The 24,072-nt window shown below is 36.1% G+C and overlaps 1 protein-coding gene across 1 annotated transcript; it reads right to left on the bottom strand.

Moving 5' to 3' along the window:
* Window positions 1-618: 618 nt before the first annotated feature.
* Window positions 619-22,813, bottom strand: slc6a1a (solute carrier family 6 member 1a). The gene is made up of 14 exons (XM_056449288.1): window positions 22,517-22,813; window positions 22,283-22,414; window positions 21,890-21,990; window positions 21,672-21,781; window positions 21,445-21,577; window positions 21,096-21,230; window positions 20,912-21,015; window positions 20,431-20,555; window positions 20,198-20,310; window positions 14,860-14,991; window positions 14,640-14,742; window positions 12,759-12,859; window positions 5,382-5,549; window positions 619-2,358 (listed from the first exon to the last, which is right to left on the bottom strand). Exons 1-14 carry the CDS (start codon window positions 22,749-22,751, stop codon window positions 2,029-2,031), a joined length of 2,022 nt encoding a protein of 673 aa, XP_056305263.1. The 5' UTR covers window positions 22,752-22,813; the 3' UTR covers window positions 619-2,028.
* Between the last annotated feature and the right edge of the window lie 1,259 nt (window positions 22,814-24,072).

Raw genomic sequence — 24,072 nt, 5'->3', positions numbered from 1 at the left:
CATTCATTAAGAACTCTGTATTTTGAATGTCCATTACTTCTGCCCAGTTAATTACTGCTCATTTGTTATTTGTAGTGTATTCATTGTCCTATAATTTTAAAGAGATATCGTTAGAAACAATTAGGTTGTCAGTGAAAAATACAGGCTCTTAATAAATGGCTTCTTGTGAAGACTCAAAATCAACGCATAGATTATAGACTACGAATATTTTCTGTTTATTCATACATTTTACTTAACAATCGTGCTTTTACATATGACACCATTTAAATACATTTTCTATGTTATCGTTTTAGGCAGTAAAACAGTTAAAAATATACAAAACAATATGATTTCTTACCAGACAGAAACTCTATTTGTTTTATAATCCTTTTTGTAATCATCACTCATAATTTCCATAAGATATGTGCTTCAGAGATCAAAATATTATTGCAGAAAACAGCAATTGTTTTTCAAATGTTTCAACACTTAGACGGAAAAAATGGAGTACAGACATTCACGGTTTTACACAATACAATTTTACAATAAAGTTCTAGATAAAACGGCAGTAAAGTAACTTTGTACAAAATTCACAGGACACAGCCATTTCACATTTTTATGTAGGTACGCATCTCCTCTTAGTAAACATGATTAACATGACCAAATGCTTTTCATGTGTAGCTGCCTTTGATGCAAACTGTCACCACATCATTGCCCTATCATTGGAGAAGTTTTGTGCTTTCGTTCTTTTTTGGGAAAACGAGGGCAGATAAACCCTTCTGATATAGATATATATATATGCTACTTAAAATGTTATCAAGTATTAAGAAATCTTCTTTTATCTAAAAAAAAAAAAAAACACATGGCACAATCTAGTCATGTAAACCATTGTAACTGGGTGGCCAGTTTGTGTGTGGTTATCGGTTTTGTTTTTAGCACATTTTGGCACATGAAGTATAACGGTCATGCAAATTGCAAATGCATTAATCACAGGCTTGAAGAGCTGATATGCACTCAGGGTGAGAGACATATCAGAGTTTTTGTTTCCCTTCTTTTTTTTTGGATATTCCTGAGGGGACATGTAAACAAGACACTGAATTGACAGTACTCATAAGTAATCTGTAGAATAATCAGCAAAAATATTCACCCTGTGTTTTGTGGTGTTCTCATTGTCTGTTTTTTGTTTTGTACCCTGTGCTTTACAAACTACACACTGCCAGGCATAGATTCGTTTTTGCTTTAGTTTAAGATTTTGGTCCTTGGTCTCAACATTAAAGTACAAAGCATTCTAAAAATAACTCTAAAAATGTTTTAATCACACACAAGTACTTTTTTATCTCGGAAAAAATAAAATAGTAACAGTCTCTCTCAACAAAAATATTCAACAAAATATAGAATGGGTCATCCAAGCTGATTAAAAATCATTTGTGCTTCAGACACAGGGCTTGTTCTATTAGCAAACAACTGGTTTCTCTTTTTTATGTCAAAAAAAAAAAAACAGCAACAGTCTCTCAACGAAAATGTTCAACAACATATAATGGTTCATCCAAGGGCTACAGATTAAACATCAGTTGTGCTTCAGACACAGGGTTTGCTTGACACACCTTGGTATTTCCAAATGACCCAGGATGTAACATAATCTCACCCAGTTTCTCTTTGATACTCACGGATTCCCACTTGGTCCCCGGTGCATAACATAAAAAACAGTACATACCTGACATAAATAGCTTATGCATTGCAAAACAATGCACTGTCCTTAAATCTAACTCACAGTATAACCTTAGTAGAGACAAATTCACATAATACATAGTCATTTTTAACACGGACACTCTTTGCTTCGCATTTGGAAAGCTTACAGAATTGCTGTGTGCATGTAAGATTTTCAAATGCAAATGTTTTGCGTGAATATGTTTTTCTTTTTTCTTTGTTTTTTCACATTTTATATTTATGTATGACCCCTGGAGGTAGATGATTCTATTACTGTATAGAGATGGAAGTCTTCTGTGTTGTTAATCTTTGATTGCTCTCTGCTGGGGTACACCTTTACTGGGTTTAAACGTTGGCATCGTTGCCAGGATTAGTTGGAGAAGAGCTATCAGCCTGTACCTGCGGCTGCAGTGGTTGCGGTGGTGATTGTGGTTGCTGAGGTGCTTGGTCCGGTGGCTGCGGTTGTTGCGGTGATTGTGGTTGTTGTGGTGATTGTGGTTGTTCTGGCGATTGCGGTTGTTGTGGGGATTGTGGTTGTAGTGGTGATTGCGGTTGCTGCGGTGATTGTGGCTGCTGTGGTGATTGCTCTTGTATCGGTGGCTGTGACTGCTGTTGCTCTGGCCCGTTCTCCTGGGAACGCTTCACAGCTGGAGGCTGCAGCATTATCCTGATTCGCTAAAATGAGGTCCCAGAACCAGTGAGCACAGATAAAGTAGCTAATAAATTTGTTAGCATTGGTAATTACTAGGAGTGGCTGAAAAAACTTGAAGAAACTTAAAAACAATAAGGTGTTGGCACATAAATGGTGTCGAATTTGCTTCATTTGGACAAAGATGAGCAAACTTAAAGGTTCAAGAAACCCTCGAGTACTTTTTTGGAGATTTTAATAGATTTGTGTGTGTTAAGCATCAGTTAAGACAACGTTAGCACCTGTTAGCTTTAATTGTGGGGGAAACTGGATAATATTGAGCTTTTGTCAGCTAATTTCTTCTTCCGGGTTTAAAATCATTTTTTGGGGCGGAATCAAAATCGGTGACGTAAAACTGCAAGTGGAGTGATGATGCGTTGGTTTCTCATTATTATTCATAGCAGTTTTCTTATCCTATGAGAAGAGCCTGCTTCTTAATTATTCATGACTGCACGTGCTTTCCGAAGGCAAGACAGACCTGCCAAGCTGTGTCCACGGACTCTGCATACGGCATGCGGTATTTACAAATTATCGAATATGTTTTCAAGATCTACGGGGTTTGTTGCATATTTTTTCCCCGCAATCCTGTCAGGGCCGATACAGCAAAGCTGTATGTGTGCAGTAAGCATTTTTGTCGGGAGAGCAGTACGAGAATTGGAGAATGGCGGACTTTGTCCTTTATCAGTGGAGTTCATTCACATTTAGACACATCGCCGTGCTGCTGTGTTCATCTAAATCCTCCAGATTACCAGCAGTGCTAATGGTTGAAATAGGCAGGGCAAGAGACCTGCATTCAGACCCAGGGATTGAGGGAGAAGTCCACATTTATAGTAATTATATAAACACGATTATCTTTATAATGATATAAATTGTGGTTGTGTGTCTATGAAATTACGAATAACAAATGTAGCCGGGCATTAAAATACTGTTTTTTTCTTTGCATTTTAACTTTGTAAACTATAAAATCATGCGTCTCCTCATGGTTTGTGTCTCATTTTGTGAGCCAACTGACAACAGTTGTTCGCTCCCCTCCTTCTCCCCTGCTCTGCTGGCCATGCCGGCTCCTCCCTCAGCTCGCAGAGCTCCACGCCCATCATGGTGCATTTTTTGGAAACATTTTGAGGTAGACTTGAACCGAAAGAGGGGGGTTTCATGGCCCTTTAAGAATTTTAAACATGTAGCATGGTGCTGTGCTTCTCATTTGCTGTCTACTGTTCTTCCCACATCACAAAGCAAAACCTCGAGTTGTCATATGGACACTGACTACGGGATTACAGCAGAATTGTGTGTGATTTGCGGCACACACTTGGTGTGTGAAACTGCTATGTTTTAAAGCTAGCTCTGTGTGGCTCTGAGCTAGAAGCTATTGTAATATAATTTCTAAATAGTTTGGCTTAAAAAATTTAATTCCTCTGTTTGGAATATGAATTACTAGTTCTTTATAATGGTCCATTTCCACTGAGTGGTACGGTATGGTACGGTTTGCTTCGGTATGCTTTTATGGCTGTTTCCACTTTCAAAAGGTACCTAAAAGCGAACTGTCCGTACTACTTTTTGTTAACCCTTTTCAAAGGGTACCAAGCAGGCCTAAAGGGTACCATAAGGCGGAGCTAGACGCACAGCTGAACGCCATTGGATTACAGAGATACATCACTCGCAGAAGCAGAAGAATGAAAACAAAGGAACCACCATGTTTTAAATACACACCCGACACATTACACCATAATACTATATGCATATAATAACGAGCCATGGTTGACCCGAGCTCAAACAAACCTTGTCATTGTCTTGATGTACAGCCACAAAGCCAAGAAGAACAAAATCTGCCGTGTCCTGTTTTTGTTTTATGAGACCGTCTAAAAGTGCGAGTGGTTTTCGCTTTCTCAGGGGAGCTCAAATCGCGTCTATATTTAAAATAAACTTCTTGAGCTGATGATAACAACGTGTGCATGATTATTGAAGTGCTACCGACTTCTGATCCTTTCGGAAAAGAAAAGGACAAATGCGAGAGTGAAGCGTGAAAAAAACAAAGGAGAAGCCTGACAAAACACAGGAGCGAATTGTTTCAGCAAGCTGAATCATGAACAAACTGCCATGTTTATCATTGCCTTTTGAACTATTATGAACTCGTAATGACGAAATTACTCTCTAACAGAGGTTACATGTGCTGGTGAAGATTAAAGACACAGATGAGAGGTTTGCTCTGACTGTAGGCTATATTTTGTGTTGTTTTTGAATCCAAATAAGGACTAAATGTATGCTGTGTGCAGTTTTTCTGTAATTGGTAACATTTCGGAGACTGTAAGGGTCTGTATGTGTTCATATGTGTTCATTTATTTATTTATTTTATGTAATCGCAGACGTTACAGTAGGCTATTTTGCCATTGATCTGCAGTTATAATGAAATTATGTTTAAAGAAAGGTTAGTAATGAACATTTATACACAAGTATTTATGTGTATAAGGCATCTGTTTTGTGAGGAATGCTTCTCATATGATATGTGAACGACCCATATAGCTTTACTTTGACATTTCCTCAAGCGAGAATGACGTTGACTGAAAAACGTCTGTCATACACCACATCCACCAAAAGGTACCCTTGGTACCCTTTAGGCAGTGGAAACGCAAGCCTAATAAAGGTGACCCGTACCGTAACGTAGTGTATCAGTCAGTGGAAACAGGCCATAGTTGCTTTGTAATCAGGCATTTCAATGTTACATTCAGAGCTTGCTTATCCTGAATATAACTTTGTTAATAAAATAAATCTTTTTTTAGGATGACAGTATTATCATACATAGGTTTCAATCGTAAACAAAAGCATAAACACTCTAATTCTGATTAAAATTGAAAGATATTTGCAGAGCCAAAGAAATATACTTTAAGAATTGTTTTGGACTCGGATCATGACTCCCAGAATCGAAATTGGATCATAAAGTACACAAAGATTCCAACCCCTAGTAATTACCGTATGCAATTTAAGATCTATTGATGTAAAAAAACAAAACTGTTACCTCCTTATATGTCCCCTTCAGGTTGAGGAACATGTAGCCCATATATCCTGGTATAAGAACCATAGATGACAGAGCCATAAGCCAGCCCACTCCTTGCCCCCATTTAGGGAACACATAGTTGTTCATTGTAAGAGGAACCATTTGCACCGCGCTGAAGAGGAACACACCCTGTAGGAAATTTCTTAATTTCACCATAATATGTCACTTTTAGAGTCCTTAATACATATCTATGGGCCAGATTTACTAACAGGAGTTAACTAATCATGCACAGTGAAGTTCTTGTATTTTTGCGCCTGGTGCCTGTTATTGAATGTGCATTTGTAGAAGTCTCCCTGATGCTAATTTTATAGGGAGGGTAATGAATCTTTTAATGTATTCCTGCCAACATTTGTCTCTGAAAAACTGGGAGACCAGGGGCTGGTTTAGGGGTTCGGTGTCCGAATAGCACTGTTGAGTTAGTAAATGTACTGATCGGATTCTAAACCAAAATTGGCGACCCGGGGGTGTTACAAACCGTAGAGGTGGGGAGCGGGAAGGGGGTTAAATTACGGGAGTTTTTTGAGAGAAATAACAAAAATGGGAGGGTGGTGGGACATGGGTCTGAAATACAAGAGACTCCCGGGAAAAACGGGAGTGTTGGCAGGTATGCTGTAATGTGATTTACTGACCTTTAGTTCTACCAATCATGTGTAATTTAACCATTATTATTCTTTTTTTTAAAAAGCACATCTTATATTATTTTGTACTTGAAACGGCTGCAATTGACACAACTTAGGTGTCCAGATGTTCCATTTTTTCTGGGACAGTCCTGAAACTCTTTATAGTCTCCCTCGAGAATCAAAGGTAACCAAGCTTAAGGTAGAATAAAATTACCATTCTTTCACAATTGATTTTGCTGAGATTGCAGCGTGCCTACTGTAAAAATTGTTGTATAAACTGGATACTGTTGTATGAACTGGCCCCCTCCCAAGTATAATCACCAGTTTATATCGATCAATGATTAGATCCTTTACCAGAAGGTGGGGCTTCATTCGCTAGAGCGGCTATTAAAAACTATACGACTGACGCATCTTGTATATTCTATAGTCTTTGTTCTAAACATGAGTGAGCTGAGATATTTCATTCAGATGAATTGTAAATACAGCTAGATCCTTTAAATGCAAGTTGACACCTCACATTGAGGTTTTAAAAAGCAGACCAGCAAATAATGCTTTGCTCACACAGTTTTCTGACACATTCCCTTTAAATATATTTTCTATTCAGCTTTTCTGAGATGTACAGTACAGTAGAAACCAAAATAAATACCAATTTTTTTTTTTACAAAAGTGACAATTTCATCCAATGTCACCTTACGTGAACTTAATAAGGCGTGCGAACAGCTGAACACCTGACTGCTGTACTGTTCTACAGTCTTTTACATTCGCAAGTAAAAGGTTGTGGTCTTGTAGTCACTTGTAAACAAAAATTGCATGTAGGCCTATGTACAGTTAAAGTCAGAATTATTACCACCAACCAATTATTAGCTCCCCTGTTTATTTTTTTCCCCAATTTCTGTTTACCGGAAAGAAGATTTTCTCAACACATTTCTAAACATAATAGTTTTAGTAACTCATTTCTAATAACTGATTTATTTTATCTTTGCCATGATGACAGTAAATAATATTGTACTAGATATTTTTCAAGACACTTCTATACAGCTTAAAGTGACATTTAAATGCTTAACTAGGTTAATTAGGCTAACTAGGCAGGTTAGGGTAATTGGGCAAGTCATTGTTTAACAGTGGTTTGTTCTGTAGACTATAAAAAATATAGATTAAAGGGGCTAAGATTTTGACAAAATGATTAAAAAAAAATTAAAAACTGCTTTTATTCTAGCCGAAATAAAACAAATAAGACTTTATTCAGAAGAAAAATATTATCAGACAGACTGTGAAAATTTCCTTGCTCTGTTAAACATCATTTGGGAAATATTAAAAAAAGAATTAAAAAAGGGGGCTAATAATTCTGATTTCAGCTGTATACTTCTGTTACATTTGGAGCACCATAACATTTTTAGGCTAACTTTGGCATCAAGTACTGTATATCAATTATTTTCTTAGATCACCCACACTGCTTATATGGAATGGCACTCCAGATTAAGCTGCATGTTTGATTTTGTTGGGCAGTATGTAAATGAGACGTCGATTCACGCTTTGTAAGTAAATCACCTGCAGAAATTTCCTTGCCCATCACACTGTTTTGGAATTGCTTACATTTGCCCTGTCTTGTATATCTGGCCCCATAAGTCTTATTAAAGCCAATAAATGAGTAAAATGAGAAATAAATAAAACAATGTTTCTATATATATATATATATATATATATATATATATATATATATATATATATATATATATATATATATATATATATATATATACATATATATATATATACATATATATATATATATACATATATATATATATACATATATATATATATACATATATATATATATATATATATATATATATATATATATATATATATATATATATATATATATATATATATACACACACACATATATATATATATATATATATATATATATATATATATATATATATATATATATATATATATATATATATATATATATATATATAGGGGCGAAAATTAAACCTCAGAAGTTAGTCTATACATTATATGTTTGCTTGGAAATCAGGAGTAGTTCTATACACATTATAGATGGATTAAAGCTCCCCACCATCACCCAAAAAACATACACTATTAAATATTTATTAAAATAACTAAACAATTTTGATAAGAAACTGTTCTGCAACTGAGGCGTCTTTCATTGGAGGTCATTAACGGTTTTCTGTCATATCTTTTACTAGTTTAGTGTGCATTCATGCAATTTTAAGTATAAATGATGCTGATTTGCAAATGTTTTTTTTTTTGTGATGCATTTGAATCTGTGTTTGACACAGAGAGATTCAGAGATTCAGTATAATTTCTAAGATAAACGATCAAATAATCACAGAAGTATGAAAGCAATGTGACGCTTCAAATGAATGTTGTTGCAGTTACAATTTTCCGCCAATGTTCCACGGTGACAAGCAAATATCAAAAATGTATTTGTCATCGTTTCATCTGGAGTCACACGTCTTTATGAGTGAGTAATTGAATTAAATCAAGTTAAAGGGTGTAATAATTGTATTCATATACTGTTTATTTGAAATACATATGTTAAACATGTTTTGTTTTAATGTGTGGGATCAGGAAAGGTCCATTAGCTGGAATTTAAACTTGGCTTGGGCTATATATTGGTATATGTTTTGATCCACTTCAAATGGTGACTACTGTATATTAAACATTAATATACAAAAAAAAATTATAATTAGTTGCAGCAAATTGAAATTTTGTCAGGTTTACTAGTAAATTACTTGTTATTTATCATTACTTTTATTGTAAAGTTATTTATATTTAGAATCTTGCAAAAATCATGATCTCAAACTAAAAAAATGTTGATTTTCAGTTTATCTGTAATTGCGCAGCTTTAATTCATCTTCTACAATCACTCCAAAAAATTGCCATCCCAAATTAACTATCCACATTATCTGCGAACATACATACTAAAATAAATAATCTGGCCATCTGACATGTTAACTACTATGTTTTTTCACTGGGTCCTAAAATGTCACATTTACTTCATTTGTATCAGATAGACCATACGAATTCACAACCTCATTACATGATATGATAAAAGTCTTCATTATTAATTTCAAGATGTCTTAAAGGTCTGTGTAGCAGCTGCAATATGGCTTAAAGTGAGAAACACCAAAAGTTGAACTGCATTATACAATGACATTCATTTTGAAAAATTTTAATTGTTATTGAACCGAATTAAATGCATTTTCAGTAGAACTGTTATAGGTAAACTAAATTAATTTCATAACTGATTAGCATAGCAACACTGACAGGTACTCAACTGAATCAATGCAAACTTGATCTTAAAACAAATGTAATCTTTATAGCTGCATCCAACTTAATAATGTATACTATTTTGATACTCACAGATAGTTTCCTGCTAGTTTATTCAAAGAACACTGTATAAAGGGCTTTGTTAATACATATGACATAACAGACCTACTTTGTGGTTATTACAGTTTTTTCCTCAGTAGCTTTGGTGCATTTCCCACAACACTATTTACATTTGCACAACAGTTAATGGATTTCTCAAAACAATTTGCAAAACTTAGTTGATAACCTGCAAAAGCGTATCACTTGTTCAAAATGGAGAACTCATAGGCGGGGCTTGTGTAAGGCTTGGGAAGGCTTAGCCTCCCCCTGGCAAGAGACCACAGAGATAGCAGCAAAGAAAAAACTGCATTGAAAACATGTAACGGGTGTAAGGTGGAATATGAATGTAATTTAATATTGATGATTAACAGAACACTTTAGTTATTGTAAGTTTGTCAATCAAATCAATCAAAGTCCCCCTCCGCACAAAAATGGAACTGTCCAACTCCGCACTTTGCACTGACGAGCACGGGGTTTGACCATAGACTGTAAAAAGATTTTAAAGGTCAAATATTTATTGCTGAATTACAAGTTCGGTTTTCAACTGGCCTCGTGAAAAAGGCGACGTAGGGTGGTAGAATAGTGAGGGCTGCGTCCTCTCTAATATTAATTATTATTATTATTATTATTATTATTATTAAGAGTAATAAAAGCAACAAGGAGTAATAATTTCATTTGATACTGCATACAGTAAGTAATAAATAAATATTTAATAAATAAGTATTTAACAATTTTTAATATTTAATATGCCGCCTATATGAACAGAATAATTTTAATTCGATTTTTAAAAAGTAATAATAATAAAACATAAATAAACTGACCCCAAACTTTTGGCCGGTTGTGTAGGTCAGTGGGTTGGTTTAATAAAATTATTTAATGTGCGTGTTGAATATAAGACGTTTGTTGATAGGCGGTGCTTTTGTTAAAACCTCTTTTTGGTCGGTCGCAAATCTTTTTAAATGCATTAAAAGGCAGCGCAAATATTAGCCTTACCCTGGAGTTTGTTCACCCTCCGCCTATGGGAGAGCTCATTCCTCAAAAGCAAGTATTGATGTTAATGAAAGTTTCAGTGTCATCAAGATAAAAAGTCCTGACACCATTGTTTATGAACAAGACAGTCAAATGGTTTTATCATGTTTTCATTAGGACAGTTTACTCTGTACTTTTATTCCAATGCAAAAAAAGGTCAAACTTTGGTGACACGTCCTGAAAATGCTCAAGACAGCACTAGATACTATTTACACGGCCATTTGAAAACTACAGTAAAGTTAGACATCACTGCATTTAGTGGGGTATCTGAGTACAAGACACTGAATATGCATGTTTCACATGTTTTTCTGCATATGCTCTCTGCAATTCTAATTTATTCACAGCATTGTACAAAAGAATAAATACACCCTTATTTACAACAAACATAAACTTCCTTTGGGTAGAGCTGTGCACAACTGTAAACAATATTGCAGTACATATTAGAACTGAACCTATATACTGTAGGTCTGTAAATCATTCATGAAATTGTTCAATTTAGAAGACATTTTCAGGAAAACATAGATTTAAAATTTTTTATTACATTTAAATTTGATAGATTTTGACACCTAGTTCAACATTTTTCTATGTAATGACTCCAATAATGAAATGTGGACTATTAGTTTTATATGGAATGACTATTCAGCATTCACAAGTTGAATTAATTTTGGCTGACATGACATAAGCGAATGTTAATGTTATAAAACAGCAGAGAGTTGTATGAAAGCAATTGATGCATGTCCAAAGGCATTTGCAATTTGTTGGAAGGAATGAGAAACTGCTACTATGATATGCACAAATGACCAAGTGTCTTGAGAAATGCATTAACTGTTGTGCAAATGTAAATAGTGTTGTGAGAAATGCACCAAAGCCACTGAGAAGAACTGTAATATATATAACAACAACAACATTATTTTATTTACCAATCGTCAGGCCTGTTTCCAACAAGCTCCCTGTTTTTACATTTTAGATTTGAAATATTATTCAAAGAATTTTAGCAACATTTCAGAGAAAACTTTCATATAATGTCTTCTGCAAAAACAAGTACTTTACAGACATTACATTCCAGTTTTTCAGTTTATGATATTCGATGTTTTTAAGAAAATGGCATACTATGCCTGTATCAGTGGTGTAGTCCTTGCTATACGCACGTATACTCAGTATATTTACTTTTTTCCACGTGCTGTTTGGGTATTACCACTTCTGAGGATCAATAATTGCATATACCCTCAGTATACTCACTTATTTTTCTGATTAAAATTCCCTAATTTTTTTGTGTATTATTTTAAATTCTTACTTAAAAATGTATATGTGTGTAAATGTATACACAGTTTTCTTTGTGTACCCCAAAATGATCTGTTCCTGATCCACTCCTGATCCAATCGCCTCTGTACAACAGTTTTTCCAACACAATCTCACGGCAATTCGTACCTTTTTGATTTAGTGGCTAATTCGTATGAATTCGTACGATCTAATTCGTACATTTTCGTACGATTTGCTCATCCCCCAATGACGGTTGGGTTTAGGGGTGGGGTTAGGTGCCACGCCTCCTTTTTAAAATCGTACAAATTCGTACGAATTAGCCACTAAACTGGCAAAACTTAAATACTTACGTTTTCTCGTGAGATCAGGCTGATACACATTTGTCTTAATTGTGCCTACCGCTACATGGAACGACACTATATATATATATATATATATAAAACACTAAAATGTTTTTTATGAGGCAAAGACTATTCTTAAATCGCGTAACAATATGCAATTTAAAAGGGTAACTACTAGTATATAATAGCGACAACAGAAGACCTAAGAGTCCTAATAGTTTGGTTTAAAACAAGCATGCACAAATGTGACAATCAAAAATAATGGCTGATTGATGTTTAAAGGAACCTATTAAATGTAAAGTAATAAGCCAGTAAAGAAAGTGAGTAAAAAAAGCTGTCTTTCCATGTATGCACAGGCCCTATTGAGTTAACTTAAATAAAAGTGAACTAAATTGTTGTAACTATTTTGATTGACTCTTGATATATAAATGATTATATACGCTACATACTGAATACATACAGCCAAAGGCTAGCTTATATATATATATAGCTAATGAATCAAAGATACACTGACTTTCGTTGTTTCTTTGCCTACCTTTATTTAAAATTTGGGTCGAGTGTAATAGTACACCACCTTTTTTTTTAGGACTACACCACTGGCCTGTATTATGTTCTTCATATTTTGTTACATTACAGAAAAGAAGAAAAAAAAAGAAACAGAAAGAAAGCGGGCTACTTACAGCAACAACAAGAGGGGTGAAGAAAACCCAGCACAGTTTCCACCATAGACAAGGCTTGTATCCAATCATTTCCTGGATGTTATCATAAAACTTGTTCACACCTGAAATGACATAAAATTTGAGATAAATCCACTGCAGATATGCTGTAACACCTAAACCAGGGGTGTCCACACTCGGTCCTGGAGGGCCGGTGTCCTGGAGAGTTTAGCTCCAACCCTAATCAAGCACACCTGAACAAGCTAATCAAGCTCTTACTAGGTATACTAGAAACTTCCAGGCACGTGTGTTGAAGCAAGTGTTGAAGCTAGGACCGACTTTGGACACCTCTGACCTAAACTGACAGAAAAGTCCCTACTATACTATATACTATAAATCTATCAGTACTGAATACTATAAATCCATCAGTCAATTCAAGAGTATTGATTTCAGTGGGAACCAAGAAAAGTGAATGTGAAAGCATGTGCTTTAGGAGCTTGGAATGAATTGTCCTTTAAAATAAAGGGTTCGTTAAAATTCAAGATTGGGATAGATAGATAAATAAATAGATAGATAGATAGATAGATAGATAGATAGATAGATAGATAGATAGATAGATAGATAGATAGATAGATAGATAGATAGATAGATAGATAGATAGATAGATAGATAGATAGATAGATAGATAGATAGATAGATAGATAGATAGATAGATAGATAGATAGATAGATAGATAGATAGATAGATAGATAGACAGACAGATAGATAGATAGACAGATAGATAGATAGACAGATAGATAGACAGATAGACAGATAGATAGACAGATAGACAGACAGATAGACAGATAGATAGACAGATAGACAGACAGATAGACAGATAGATAGACAGATAGATAGATAGATAGATAGATAGATAGATAGATAGATAGATAGATAGATAGATAGATAGATAGATAGATAGATAGATAGGTAGGTAGGTAGGTAGGTAGGTAGGTAGGTAGGTAGGTAGGTAGGTAGGTAGGTAGGTAGGTAGGTAGGTAGGTAGGTAGGTAGGTAGGTAGGTAGGTAGGTAGGTAGATAGATAGATAGATAGATAGATAGATAGATAGATAGATAGATAGATAGATAGATAGATAGATAGATAGATAGATAGATAGATAGATAGATAGATAGATAGATAGATAGATAGATAGATAGATGAACAGGGTGAGGTTGTGAAAGACAGAAACAGTTTAAAATTATTTCAAATTGTAAAGTCTAGTATGTCAAAAATAAGTGATTTTTCCTTAAAACAAGCAACCAAAATGAACCAAAAATGAAAACAAAATTATTTTATTAAAGATTAAGGAAAAACTCAGTTATTTTTGACATTATTTCTGAAAACAATAGTTTTTGCTTGTCTATAAAATGCTTCTTGATTTAAGAATTTGTAAATATTAGAAACAAAAGAAAAATCTTAAGTGCTATCCCTGTAATGTCAGACTACCAGAGATATCTTACCAGTAGCCTTAAATGAGGACAGAGGCAAAAGCAGAATTATTAATTTATAACAATACACATATCAGAGGGACATGTGCTGAGTAAACAATATCATAAGAAGATGCTGCAACATCAAATATTCAATTTACAATCATGTCATCAAGAATAATGTACATAAACTGGCAGAAAAGGGCTGCGGTAATGATGTATCATAAACAGCAAAGAAGCTCTAAAGGTGGGGGGCTTTAAGGCTAAATGTATGACAGGACAGTATCAGTGTATTATAAATTATTCGTCATTTGATAGTTTGTATCAACTTCAGTTTGTAATCAAATTCTGATAACATCAATTTATAGTCAAACTTATGCAGTGCAGTGTTAAAGACAAAACAGAGATAGAGATAAAATGAAATAAAATATGGCTCACCATAACACCAGGAGATGGAGATACACTCAAAAAACACCAGGAAGAGCAGGCACATTCCACTGGCTGAGTAATAGTCGAAGAGTTTAAACACATAGAGACCCCCCTAAGACACACAAAACACACGTCACTCTATACTGCAATCATATTAATCATTTAATATAATGAGCGTAATAATCGTTGGCCAAGTGATCGTCATCTGCTTTATGTAAGTCTGACTTACCTGTGTGATATTGGACAGCCCGATGGCGTAGGACACAACGCAGACACATGCAATAAAAATCTCTCTCCTTTTCCTGAGTAGCCGTGGGAACTCATCCACCAGAGCAGTGATGAAGCCCTCCACTGTACAGAACTGCAAACCAACGTCAACAATGCTGTAGCTGTGCTGTATTTATATGCACTCTCAGAAATAAAAGGACAAGAGCTGTCACTGGGGTGAAAGGCTACTTTTACAAAAGGTCCATGCTGGTGCCTTAAATGTACACATCACTGCAAAAGGTCAATGGAATGTCAGTTCAATATATACCTGAACTGAGGCTGATGGTGACGTAAAGTATATAGAGCAATAGTTATAGAACAGAATTAATTTTGTTGTTTTACACTTAAATGTCTCCAGATTTTAATTTATAAATGTATTTATGTGCCCAAATTATGCATTTTTTAAATGTTTCTTTTGTTTTGGAGGCTTCCTACAATCGGTTTACATGCATCCAATGTCAAAACACACTTTCATTTTTATCAGCAAACATGTCTGAAATGCATTTTATATTAGTAATATTTGTTTGTTTGTTTGTTTGTTTTTCTAAAACACTGCTTTCTGCATTCTTACTCTGCTCTGATTCGTCAGATATGCAGTCTTTTGTCAACAGTTAACCACTGACAGTGTGTCGAAAACGAAACACCATTGCCTGAATCTCAGCTCTGAACACTTCCTCAAACCTCAGCAACAGTACATACAGTAGGACAGTGGGACATGTACAGGGGTTGAACAATGAACCTGAACAGTTTTACACCACAATAATTCATAAGTATGGTGTAGGCCAGGGGTGTCCAAAGTCCAAAGAGGGCCGGTGTGCTGCAAAGTTTTGTTCCAACCCCAATCAGACACACCTTAGCTATAGCTAATTAAGCTCTTACTAGTCTTTCTAGAAACATCCATCCACATGTGTTGAGGCAAGTTGGAGCTAGTTTGGAGCTAGGACCGAGTTTGGACACCCCTGGTGTAGGGCCTCCTTTTGTGGCCAATACAGCATCAGGTTTGTCTTGGGAACAGAGAGTTTTAAGCCATTCCTCTTGCAGATTTCCTTGCAGATTTCCTGACTCGCTCCAAAACACCCTTAAGTGGCTCAATAATAATTAGATCTGGCCATGGGAGATGTTCAACTTCACTTTCATGTTCATCAAACCACTCTGTCACCAGTCTTGCAGTGAGTATTGATGCATTATCATCCTGATATACGGCACCCCCTTCAGGAGACAATGTTTGAATCATTGGGTGCATCTGGTCCTCCAAAAGTGTCTGGTAGTCCTCAGCAGTGATGTGCCCAACTAGCACAAGTCTTAAGCCTAAGGAATTCCATGATAATGCAGCCCAAAGCATCACTGTTCCCCCCATGCTTCACTCTGGGCATGAAACAGTCTGGATGGTATACTTCTTTGGGGTTTATCCACACCATAACTCTCTCAGATGTGGGAAAACAGTGAAGGTGACTCTTCAGAGAACAATACATGTTTCACATTATCCACAATTCAAAATATTTGCTTCTGGCATCATTGAAACCAATGTTTGGCGTTGGCAAGTGTGACCAAAACTCATTTTATCACTAAACATGTTTGAAATGACATTTTATATTAGTAATATTTGTTTGTTTGTTTGTTTGTTTTTTTAAAACACTGCTTTCTGCATTTTTACTCTGCTCTGATTCGTCAGATATGCAGTCTTTTGTCAACGGTTAACCACTGACAGTGTGTCGAAAACGAAACACCATTGCCTGAATCTCAGCTCTGAACACTTCCTCAAACCTCAGCAACAGTACATACAGTAGGACAGTGGGACATGTACAGGGGTTGAACAATGAACCTGAACAGTTTTACACCCCAATAATTCATAAGTATGGTGTAGGGCAGGGGTGTCCAAAGTCCAAAGAGGGCCGGTGTACTGCAAAGTTTTGTTCCAATCCCAATCAGTCACACCTTAGCTACAGCTAAGTAAGCTCTTCTTTCTAGAAACATCCATCCACGTGTGTTGAGGCAAGTTGGGGCTAAAATCTGCAGGACTGAGTTTGGACACCCCTGGTGTAGGGTCTCCTTTTGTGGCCAATACAGCATCAGGTTTGTCTTGGGAACATAGAGTTTTAAGCAATTCCTTTTGCAGATTTCCTTGCAGATTTCCTGACTCGCTCCAAAACACCCTTAAGTGGCTCAATAATAATTAGATCTGGCCCTGGGAGATGTTCAACTTCACTTTCATGTTCATCAAACCACTCTGTCACCAGTCTTGCAGTGTGTATTGATTCATTATCATCCTGATACACGGCACTCCCTTCAGGATACAATGTTTGAATCATTGTGTGCACCTGGTCCTCCAAAAGTGTCTGGTAGTCCTCAGTAGTGATGTGCCTATCTAGCACAAGTATTAAGCCTAAGGAATTCCATGATAATGCAGCCCAAAGCATCACTGATCCCCCCCATGCTTCACTCTGGGCATGCAACAGTCTGGATGGTATACTTCTTTGGGGTTTATCTACACCATAACTCTCTCAGATGTGGGGAAAACAGTGAAGGTGACTCTTCAGAGTACAATACATGTTTCACATTGTCCACAATCCAAAATATTTACCTCTGGCATCATTGAAACCAATGTTTGGCGTTGGCAAGTGTGACCAAAAGTTTGGCTATAGCAGCCTGTCCATGTATATTGACCCTGTGAAGCTCCAGATGAACAGTTTTTGCTGCAAACAGGAAAGTCGAGGTGCATGTTTTATTCTGCAGTGAGTTGGGCAGTTGTGGTTTTGTTTTCTTGGATACAATCCGGGTCAGCACCTAGACATCCCTTTTAGACTTCCTCTTGCGTCCACAGTTACTTCTGCTGGATGTGGTTTGTCCTTTTTGGTGATATACTGACATTACACTGGATACCGTGGCTCTTGATACATCACAAAGACTTGCTGTCTTGGTCACAGATGTGCCAGCGAGGCACACACCAACAATCTGTTCTTTTTTGAACTCTGATATGTCACCCATAAGGTTGTGTGCAATATTTTAAGCAAAACTGTGGTTTTGCTCTGATAATTAAACCTTCATTAAACCTTAAATTGAAAGTCTTTCAGTTTCATTCTCCAACCCCTGTACATACACAAAAACGGAAAGGATGTAATGTTTTATCAGTTTTAGACAGATTCTGAAACATCTGAGGGAACACAACTTGAGCAGTTTATTGGTAACAAGTTGGATCATAATAAGCAATCATTTGTTTCTGTTAATCTTATGAATGCAATGGCCAACCAGAGGCATTTACATTAGTCACCCCTGAAGACACTAGAGTTCCTTGTGTGGTTGAGTGACTGAATTCTGCATGCATGGCTATCCTCTAATCAAAAGGACCAAATTTAAGTGCAAATATTATGCAAGTGATTCATCTCACAACTTTAGTGAGTACAACAGATGAAAGTGTAATTGCACACTAGACTACATATTTTGTCAGGAAAATACAGTTGAAGTCAAAATTATTAGCCCCCTGTTTATTTTTCCCCCAATTTTTGTTTCTGTTTCAACACATTTCTGAACATAATAGTTTTAGTAACTCATTTCTAATAACTGCTTTCTTTTATCTTTGCCATGTCGACAGTAATTAATATTTGAATAGATATTTTTCAGGACACTTCTATACAGCTTACTGTGACAATTAAAGGCTTAACTAAGTTAATTAAGCTAACTAGGCAGGTTAGGGTAATTAGGCAAGTTTAGGCATAGTATAACGATGTTTTTTCTGTAGACTATTGAAAAAAATATATAGCTTAAAGGGGCTAATAATTTTGATCTTAAAATGTTTATAAAAAAATTAAAAACTGCTTTTATTCTAGCCGAAATAAAACAAATAAGACTTTCTCCAGAAGAAAAAATATTATCAGACATACTGTGAAAATTTCCCTGCTCTTTAAACATCATTTGGGAAATATTTAACAAAGAAAAAAAATTAAATGGGGGGCTAATAAATCTGACTTCAACTGTATGTGGTGTTGTATTTGAAGATCAAATCAGATATAGTTTATGGGTATGAATATTGGAACACTATTTATATATTGGTTGGTTACAGAAGTGATAATAGCTGATGAATCAGTTCCAAATCAATTCTTTCATTTAGGACATAATAACTTCTTGATCTTTAAATGAGATGTTTAATCCATTCTGACATTTTTGCACAAAAGAGTTTGATTCACATGCTAAACGTAACTGCAAATGAGTTGGATGTTTTGATTTCTGTGCCAAAGCACTGCTTAAGGGTTTGTATAAGGTTTTTTTGGATTATGACTCTGTATGGTGTCACAAAGGGTAAATTGTGAACATAACGAAATGTAAGCTACTTATTCAAACACTAGCTGCCATCTTTTACATTCACAAACAGCTACAACAGACAATGTATGAAAATAATATATTCAAAATAGCAAATTAGAGACACTTAATAGAACACCAATCATAAACATTGTACCAACATCATTACTTCATAATTATTTTGTCCCATTTATCATATAAAACACTGGATTTGAATGACTGTCCAAAAATAAATGCAGAATACAAAACAACAACAATAAAACCAAACACAACCCCATGACTGTTAAAACTACAGTTGAAGACAGAATATTAGCCCCCCTTTGAATTTTTTTTCTTTTTTAAATATTTCCTGAATGATGATTAACAGAGCACTGAAATTTTCACTGTAAGTCTGATAATATTTTTTCTTCTGGAGAAAGTCTTATTTGTTTTATTTCGGCTAGAATAAAAGCAGTTTTTAATTAAAAAAAAAAATTATGGACAATATTATTAGCCTGTTTAAGCTAATTTTTTTTTCCGATTGTCTTTAAATGTCACTTTAAGCTGTATAAAAGTCTTGTAAAATATTATTTACTGTCATCATGACAAAGATAAAATAAATCAGTTATTAATAATCAGTTATTAAATCTATTATATTTAGAAATGTGCTAACAAAATTTTCTCTCCGTTAAACAGAAACTGGAGAAAAAATTAAACAGGGGCGAATAATTCAGGGGGCTAATAATTCTGACTCCAACTGTATATACTTTTATAGCTTTGCATGCTGCAGGTCTGAGATTCAGCTGTAGCTCGATGTGGCTTTGCTTCAGATACATGCAGAAATCGACATCAAAAGATTTAATTAAACACAAGGCTAATTGAGTTTTTTCTTTTTTTAATAAATGTTCATTATGTTTCCTTGTGTGTCCTCCAGGGACAACGGTACTGATGCTGGCAGATCTGAAGCACCTACCAGCACCCGTTTACTTCTGTTTCTAGGTCAGAGCTTGAATGCGTGATATTCTTACCTGACTGTCGATTCCCAGCATCAGCAGCATGGAGAAGAAGAGAATGGCCCACAGTGGGGAAACGGGCAACTGCGTTACAGCTTCTGGATAAGCTAAAAATGCCAAACCCGGTCCTGTGTAAGCCATAAAAAATAAAAAAAAACTGTTATCTGAAGGAAATATCTGCATATTAACTGATCAAATATTTTTGAAATGTCACTACTTCCAGTATTCTAGTCAAATGAACTGAATACCTGACGCAGCTACATCAGCTATTGGTCTCTTTGTCACATGTGCCATAAAGCCCACGATTGAGAAAATCACAAATCCAGCAAACATGCTAGTGAAGGAATTTATGCAGCACACAATGATAGAATCCCTGCAGAAGAAAAAAAATAGAGGACAGGATTTCAAATGTGCTTTAAGCATCTGTGTCATTCTCCTAACTGACCTGAAAGCTGCATGTCAATTTGGCATTTAAGGAGAAGATGGATTATGTAAGCAATGTAGCGGAATACAAAATCAGCTGTTTAATTTGATGGTAATTCTCACTGTGCATATGCTAAAATGTCAGCTCTGACAATAGCCATGTAATCACAGTCAGTCACAGTTATAGGGCTGGCTTGTTCACATGCACAAGCAAACATTACTCACAGCCTTTTAGGGGGCCTAAATGGGGTTGGATCATGCTAACCGATCAAAACCTTGATTTTAAAATGTCACTGTGGTTTATACCTGTACACGTTGTTATTGAAAGGGTTGTAGCTGCCCAGAGCAATAAGGGAGCCCAGACCCAAACCATAGGAGAAGAAAATCTGTGTTGCAGCATCCAACCAGACCTGTGATGGAGAACGGAGCTATTCAGCAGCTAGATCCGGTTTCTTTGATCGCATATTAAAGATACAACATGTAAAATCACCTCAGACTCCTTCAGCTTCTCAAAATCAGGAGTGATATAGAACAAGATTCCCTCTTTAGCCCCAGGCAGGGTCACTCCACGGATAAACAAAATGAACAACATGAAGTATGGATAGGTGGCAGAGAAGTAAACAACCTGCAAAACATTGATTTCTCTATAAAACATTTGCCCTGTGATTTGTTCGTGCTTGTTTAAAAACTGCAGGACATTTTGTTTGTTACTTTCATGGGACAAAGAAATATTTGTTTGCTTTCTCTTAGTATATTGCAACCTTTTTTTTTATTCATGAAATAAAAGTGAATTTCCTCAAACTTCAAGCCTTGAAAACAAGCCAATGAAGACATCTCACCTTTCCAGTCCAGCTAACACCTTTCCATATACAGAAGTACACGAGGACCCAGGCAATGGCCAGTGTTATTGCAAGTGGCACACGAATTTCACCAGGTTTTTCTAAGCCATCAGTCATTTGATGCACATTTCGTCTGTATAAGCACATCATGCAACACAATTACACTTAACAACAAGACAATTACTGGACACATGTATGATGCATTTCAGTTTTCCCAAAATTCTTACTCCCAAAACTCCATGACAGCACTGGTGAGATTGGTGGTGTCTACTATGCTGTAGTTTGTATAACATCTGTCTGTGTTCCATGGATTGTTACACGATTTCCATGGAAGATCCTACAAAAGCAGAACAGCGCTATTTACTAAGCACCCCAGAATCATTTTGTAAACGTGTACCTATATGGCATTTATGGCATGCAATCACATGTGGCAAGGAATGCTTACAGTGGTAAAGGAGTTGTATAAATAGTACAGGGCCCAGGCAATGATGACAATGTAGTAAATGTTCAGCCAAAATGAGAGAACAGCAGCCGCAAGACCAACACCTGTAGTTATGACATATTGTGTTATAATTTAAATGAATGTTTTTTCAAGGCAGCGTGATAAGCTTTTACACAGCTTTATTGCATTTACCCCCAAAAATTGTATAGTCTCTGGGTATACTAGCATCTTCAGAACAACTTATTTAATTGGTAGCAAGCTTACAACACAAAACCCATGCATTTAATTTTACTTATCCACAATTTCTTAGACTTCGCCAACATGGTAAACTCCTAAACCATCTCATATATTCTAATATAGTTGATGGGGAAAAATGTGTTGATATGAATTATATACCTTTAAACATTGGAGCTAGTTTCCAAACCCCGAGGCCACCAATGGATGTGTATTGTCCAAGAGCGCATTCAAGAAAAAAAAGAGGGACTCCCGCAAAAATAAGCGTCAAAAAATAAGGAATCAAGAAAGCCCCTGGAATCACAGAAATACATGAAAGCACCCTGTGGAGCTGTGCACACCAACACATAAGCACGCACACAACATTTCACTTGGAGAAGGTGAAGATGCTCTTACCTCCGCCGTTTTTTCCGCACAGATAAGGAAATCTCCACACGTTTCCCAGTCCGATGGCGTAGCCCACACATGACAGAAGAAAATCAAATTTCCCACCCCAAGTTTCTCTGTCTGGAATGTCTTTCTTGTTCTTCTCTGGTTTGGCGTCCTCTGTTTTGGGTTTGTCATTAGTTGTGATCTCGTTGAGTTCCGTCACAACTTGTCCGTCGGTGCTTTTGGTGTTGTTTGTCGCCATGTCTCTGATTTCAGACAGCAGCAGAGATCCACACAAACACGCGATCGAAGTCGACAGTTTCAGTTAACCTGAAAACACCGAATCACACGAAAAAATCTTTTTCTTTTCTTATTTTTCTCTTTATTCTTATTTGATCGTAAAACAGTCTGCTGTTTTAAAATCGAAGGCGACGCGTAGACCAAACACTAAGAGAGCTGCTGTCTCTAATTGAGACAGAATTGTCAAGACGGGGTTTTTTTTTTTTTTGGATCGAACAATCAATCAGCCTCTCAGTTTGTTTCGACAATATTATGATGCATTCACTATTGTTACCCCTTAATGAATGCATAAAAACACATGCGTACTAAAAAAAATCGAACATTTGCATACTAAAACGGCAAATTACTTGCAAGATTCTTACATTTACTTACAGTGAATTTGTATTCTTTCCCAAGGGGAATATGTCCGTGTTTCATGTAGTGAGGTATCCGTAGATTCCTCTCCAAGTTGTAAACTTCCTGTTTGACTTGGCACATAAATGAGTGTTCTGTCCATGTAAAGCGGTCCTGCGGGAGCTGTCCACGGGCGAGTGGTGCTGAATCCACCGAGCAACGACTGTCTGAGATCAGCAGCTACTCAACATTTCCAGAGCGTCAATGTCATGTGAAAGTCAACACCCCCCACCGACACCCCCAACGGACACACACAAACGCACACTTTCAGGTCAGACGCACAAGTCTTTACCTTAATACGCATGTGTTTGCGTCACAGTCAAAGAAAATTCTTATATCAATAGAAACCTCAAGACCATTATTGTAAAAAAGAACCACAGAAATGCAAATGCATATATTCTGACTAGTTTGAAATTTGTTTAATTGGTTTACTCACACACACACATACACACATGTTGGTCTTAGTATTGTACAAGTACTATCCATTAGCACAACGACTTTTACATGCTTATTATATGGCCTTACCCCACCCTTACCCCTATTCCCAAAACACCAAAATCCAACACACACACACACATACACACAGCCATGAGGTTAAAATGAACTTATACCTTCACTGCCCATTTTAAAGATGAATGCTTCCTCAAATCCAGCCCACTTCAAAATATTATATATCACAAATAATGATGATGAGATGAGGCCACACACAACAATATGGGGCCACCCCTTAAGGGAACACAGAATGCCTCAATAGAAATAATGATGAAATGGTCTTGAAAACTCCGCTGGGCCAGTTGGCATTTCAGTGTGGAGTTTGAATGTTCTCCCTGTGTTTGCGTGGGTTTCCTCTAGGTGCTCCGGTTTCCCCCACAAGTCCAAAGACATGTGAT

Source organism: Danio aesculapii, chromosome 23 (assembly GCF_903798145.1).
Source record: "Danio aesculapii chromosome 23, fDanAes4.1, whole genome shotgun sequence".
Classification (NCBI taxonomy): domain Eukaryota; kingdom Metazoa; phylum Chordata; class Actinopteri; order Cypriniformes; family Danionidae; genus Danio; species Danio aesculapii.
Note: the sequence above shows the minus strand (reverse complement) of the source record. Positions and strands in the feature narration are given on the sequence as shown.

Bases quoted from the DNA above. Each gene is read 5' to 3' on its own strand.
- slc6a1a (XM_056449288.1), bottom strand. From the start codon at position 22,751: ATGGCGACAAACAACACCAAAAGCACCGACGGACAAGTTGTGACGGAA. The intron at 21,231-21,444 runs GTGAGATGTCTT...AATGTTTTGCAG, and splicing joins GTGTTAGCTGGACTGGAAAG to GTTGTTTACTTCTCTGCCAC. The intron at 20,556-20,911 runs GTATAAACCACA...TTTCTTCTGCAG, and splicing joins TTCAATAACAACGTGTACAG to GGATTCTATCATTGTGTGCT.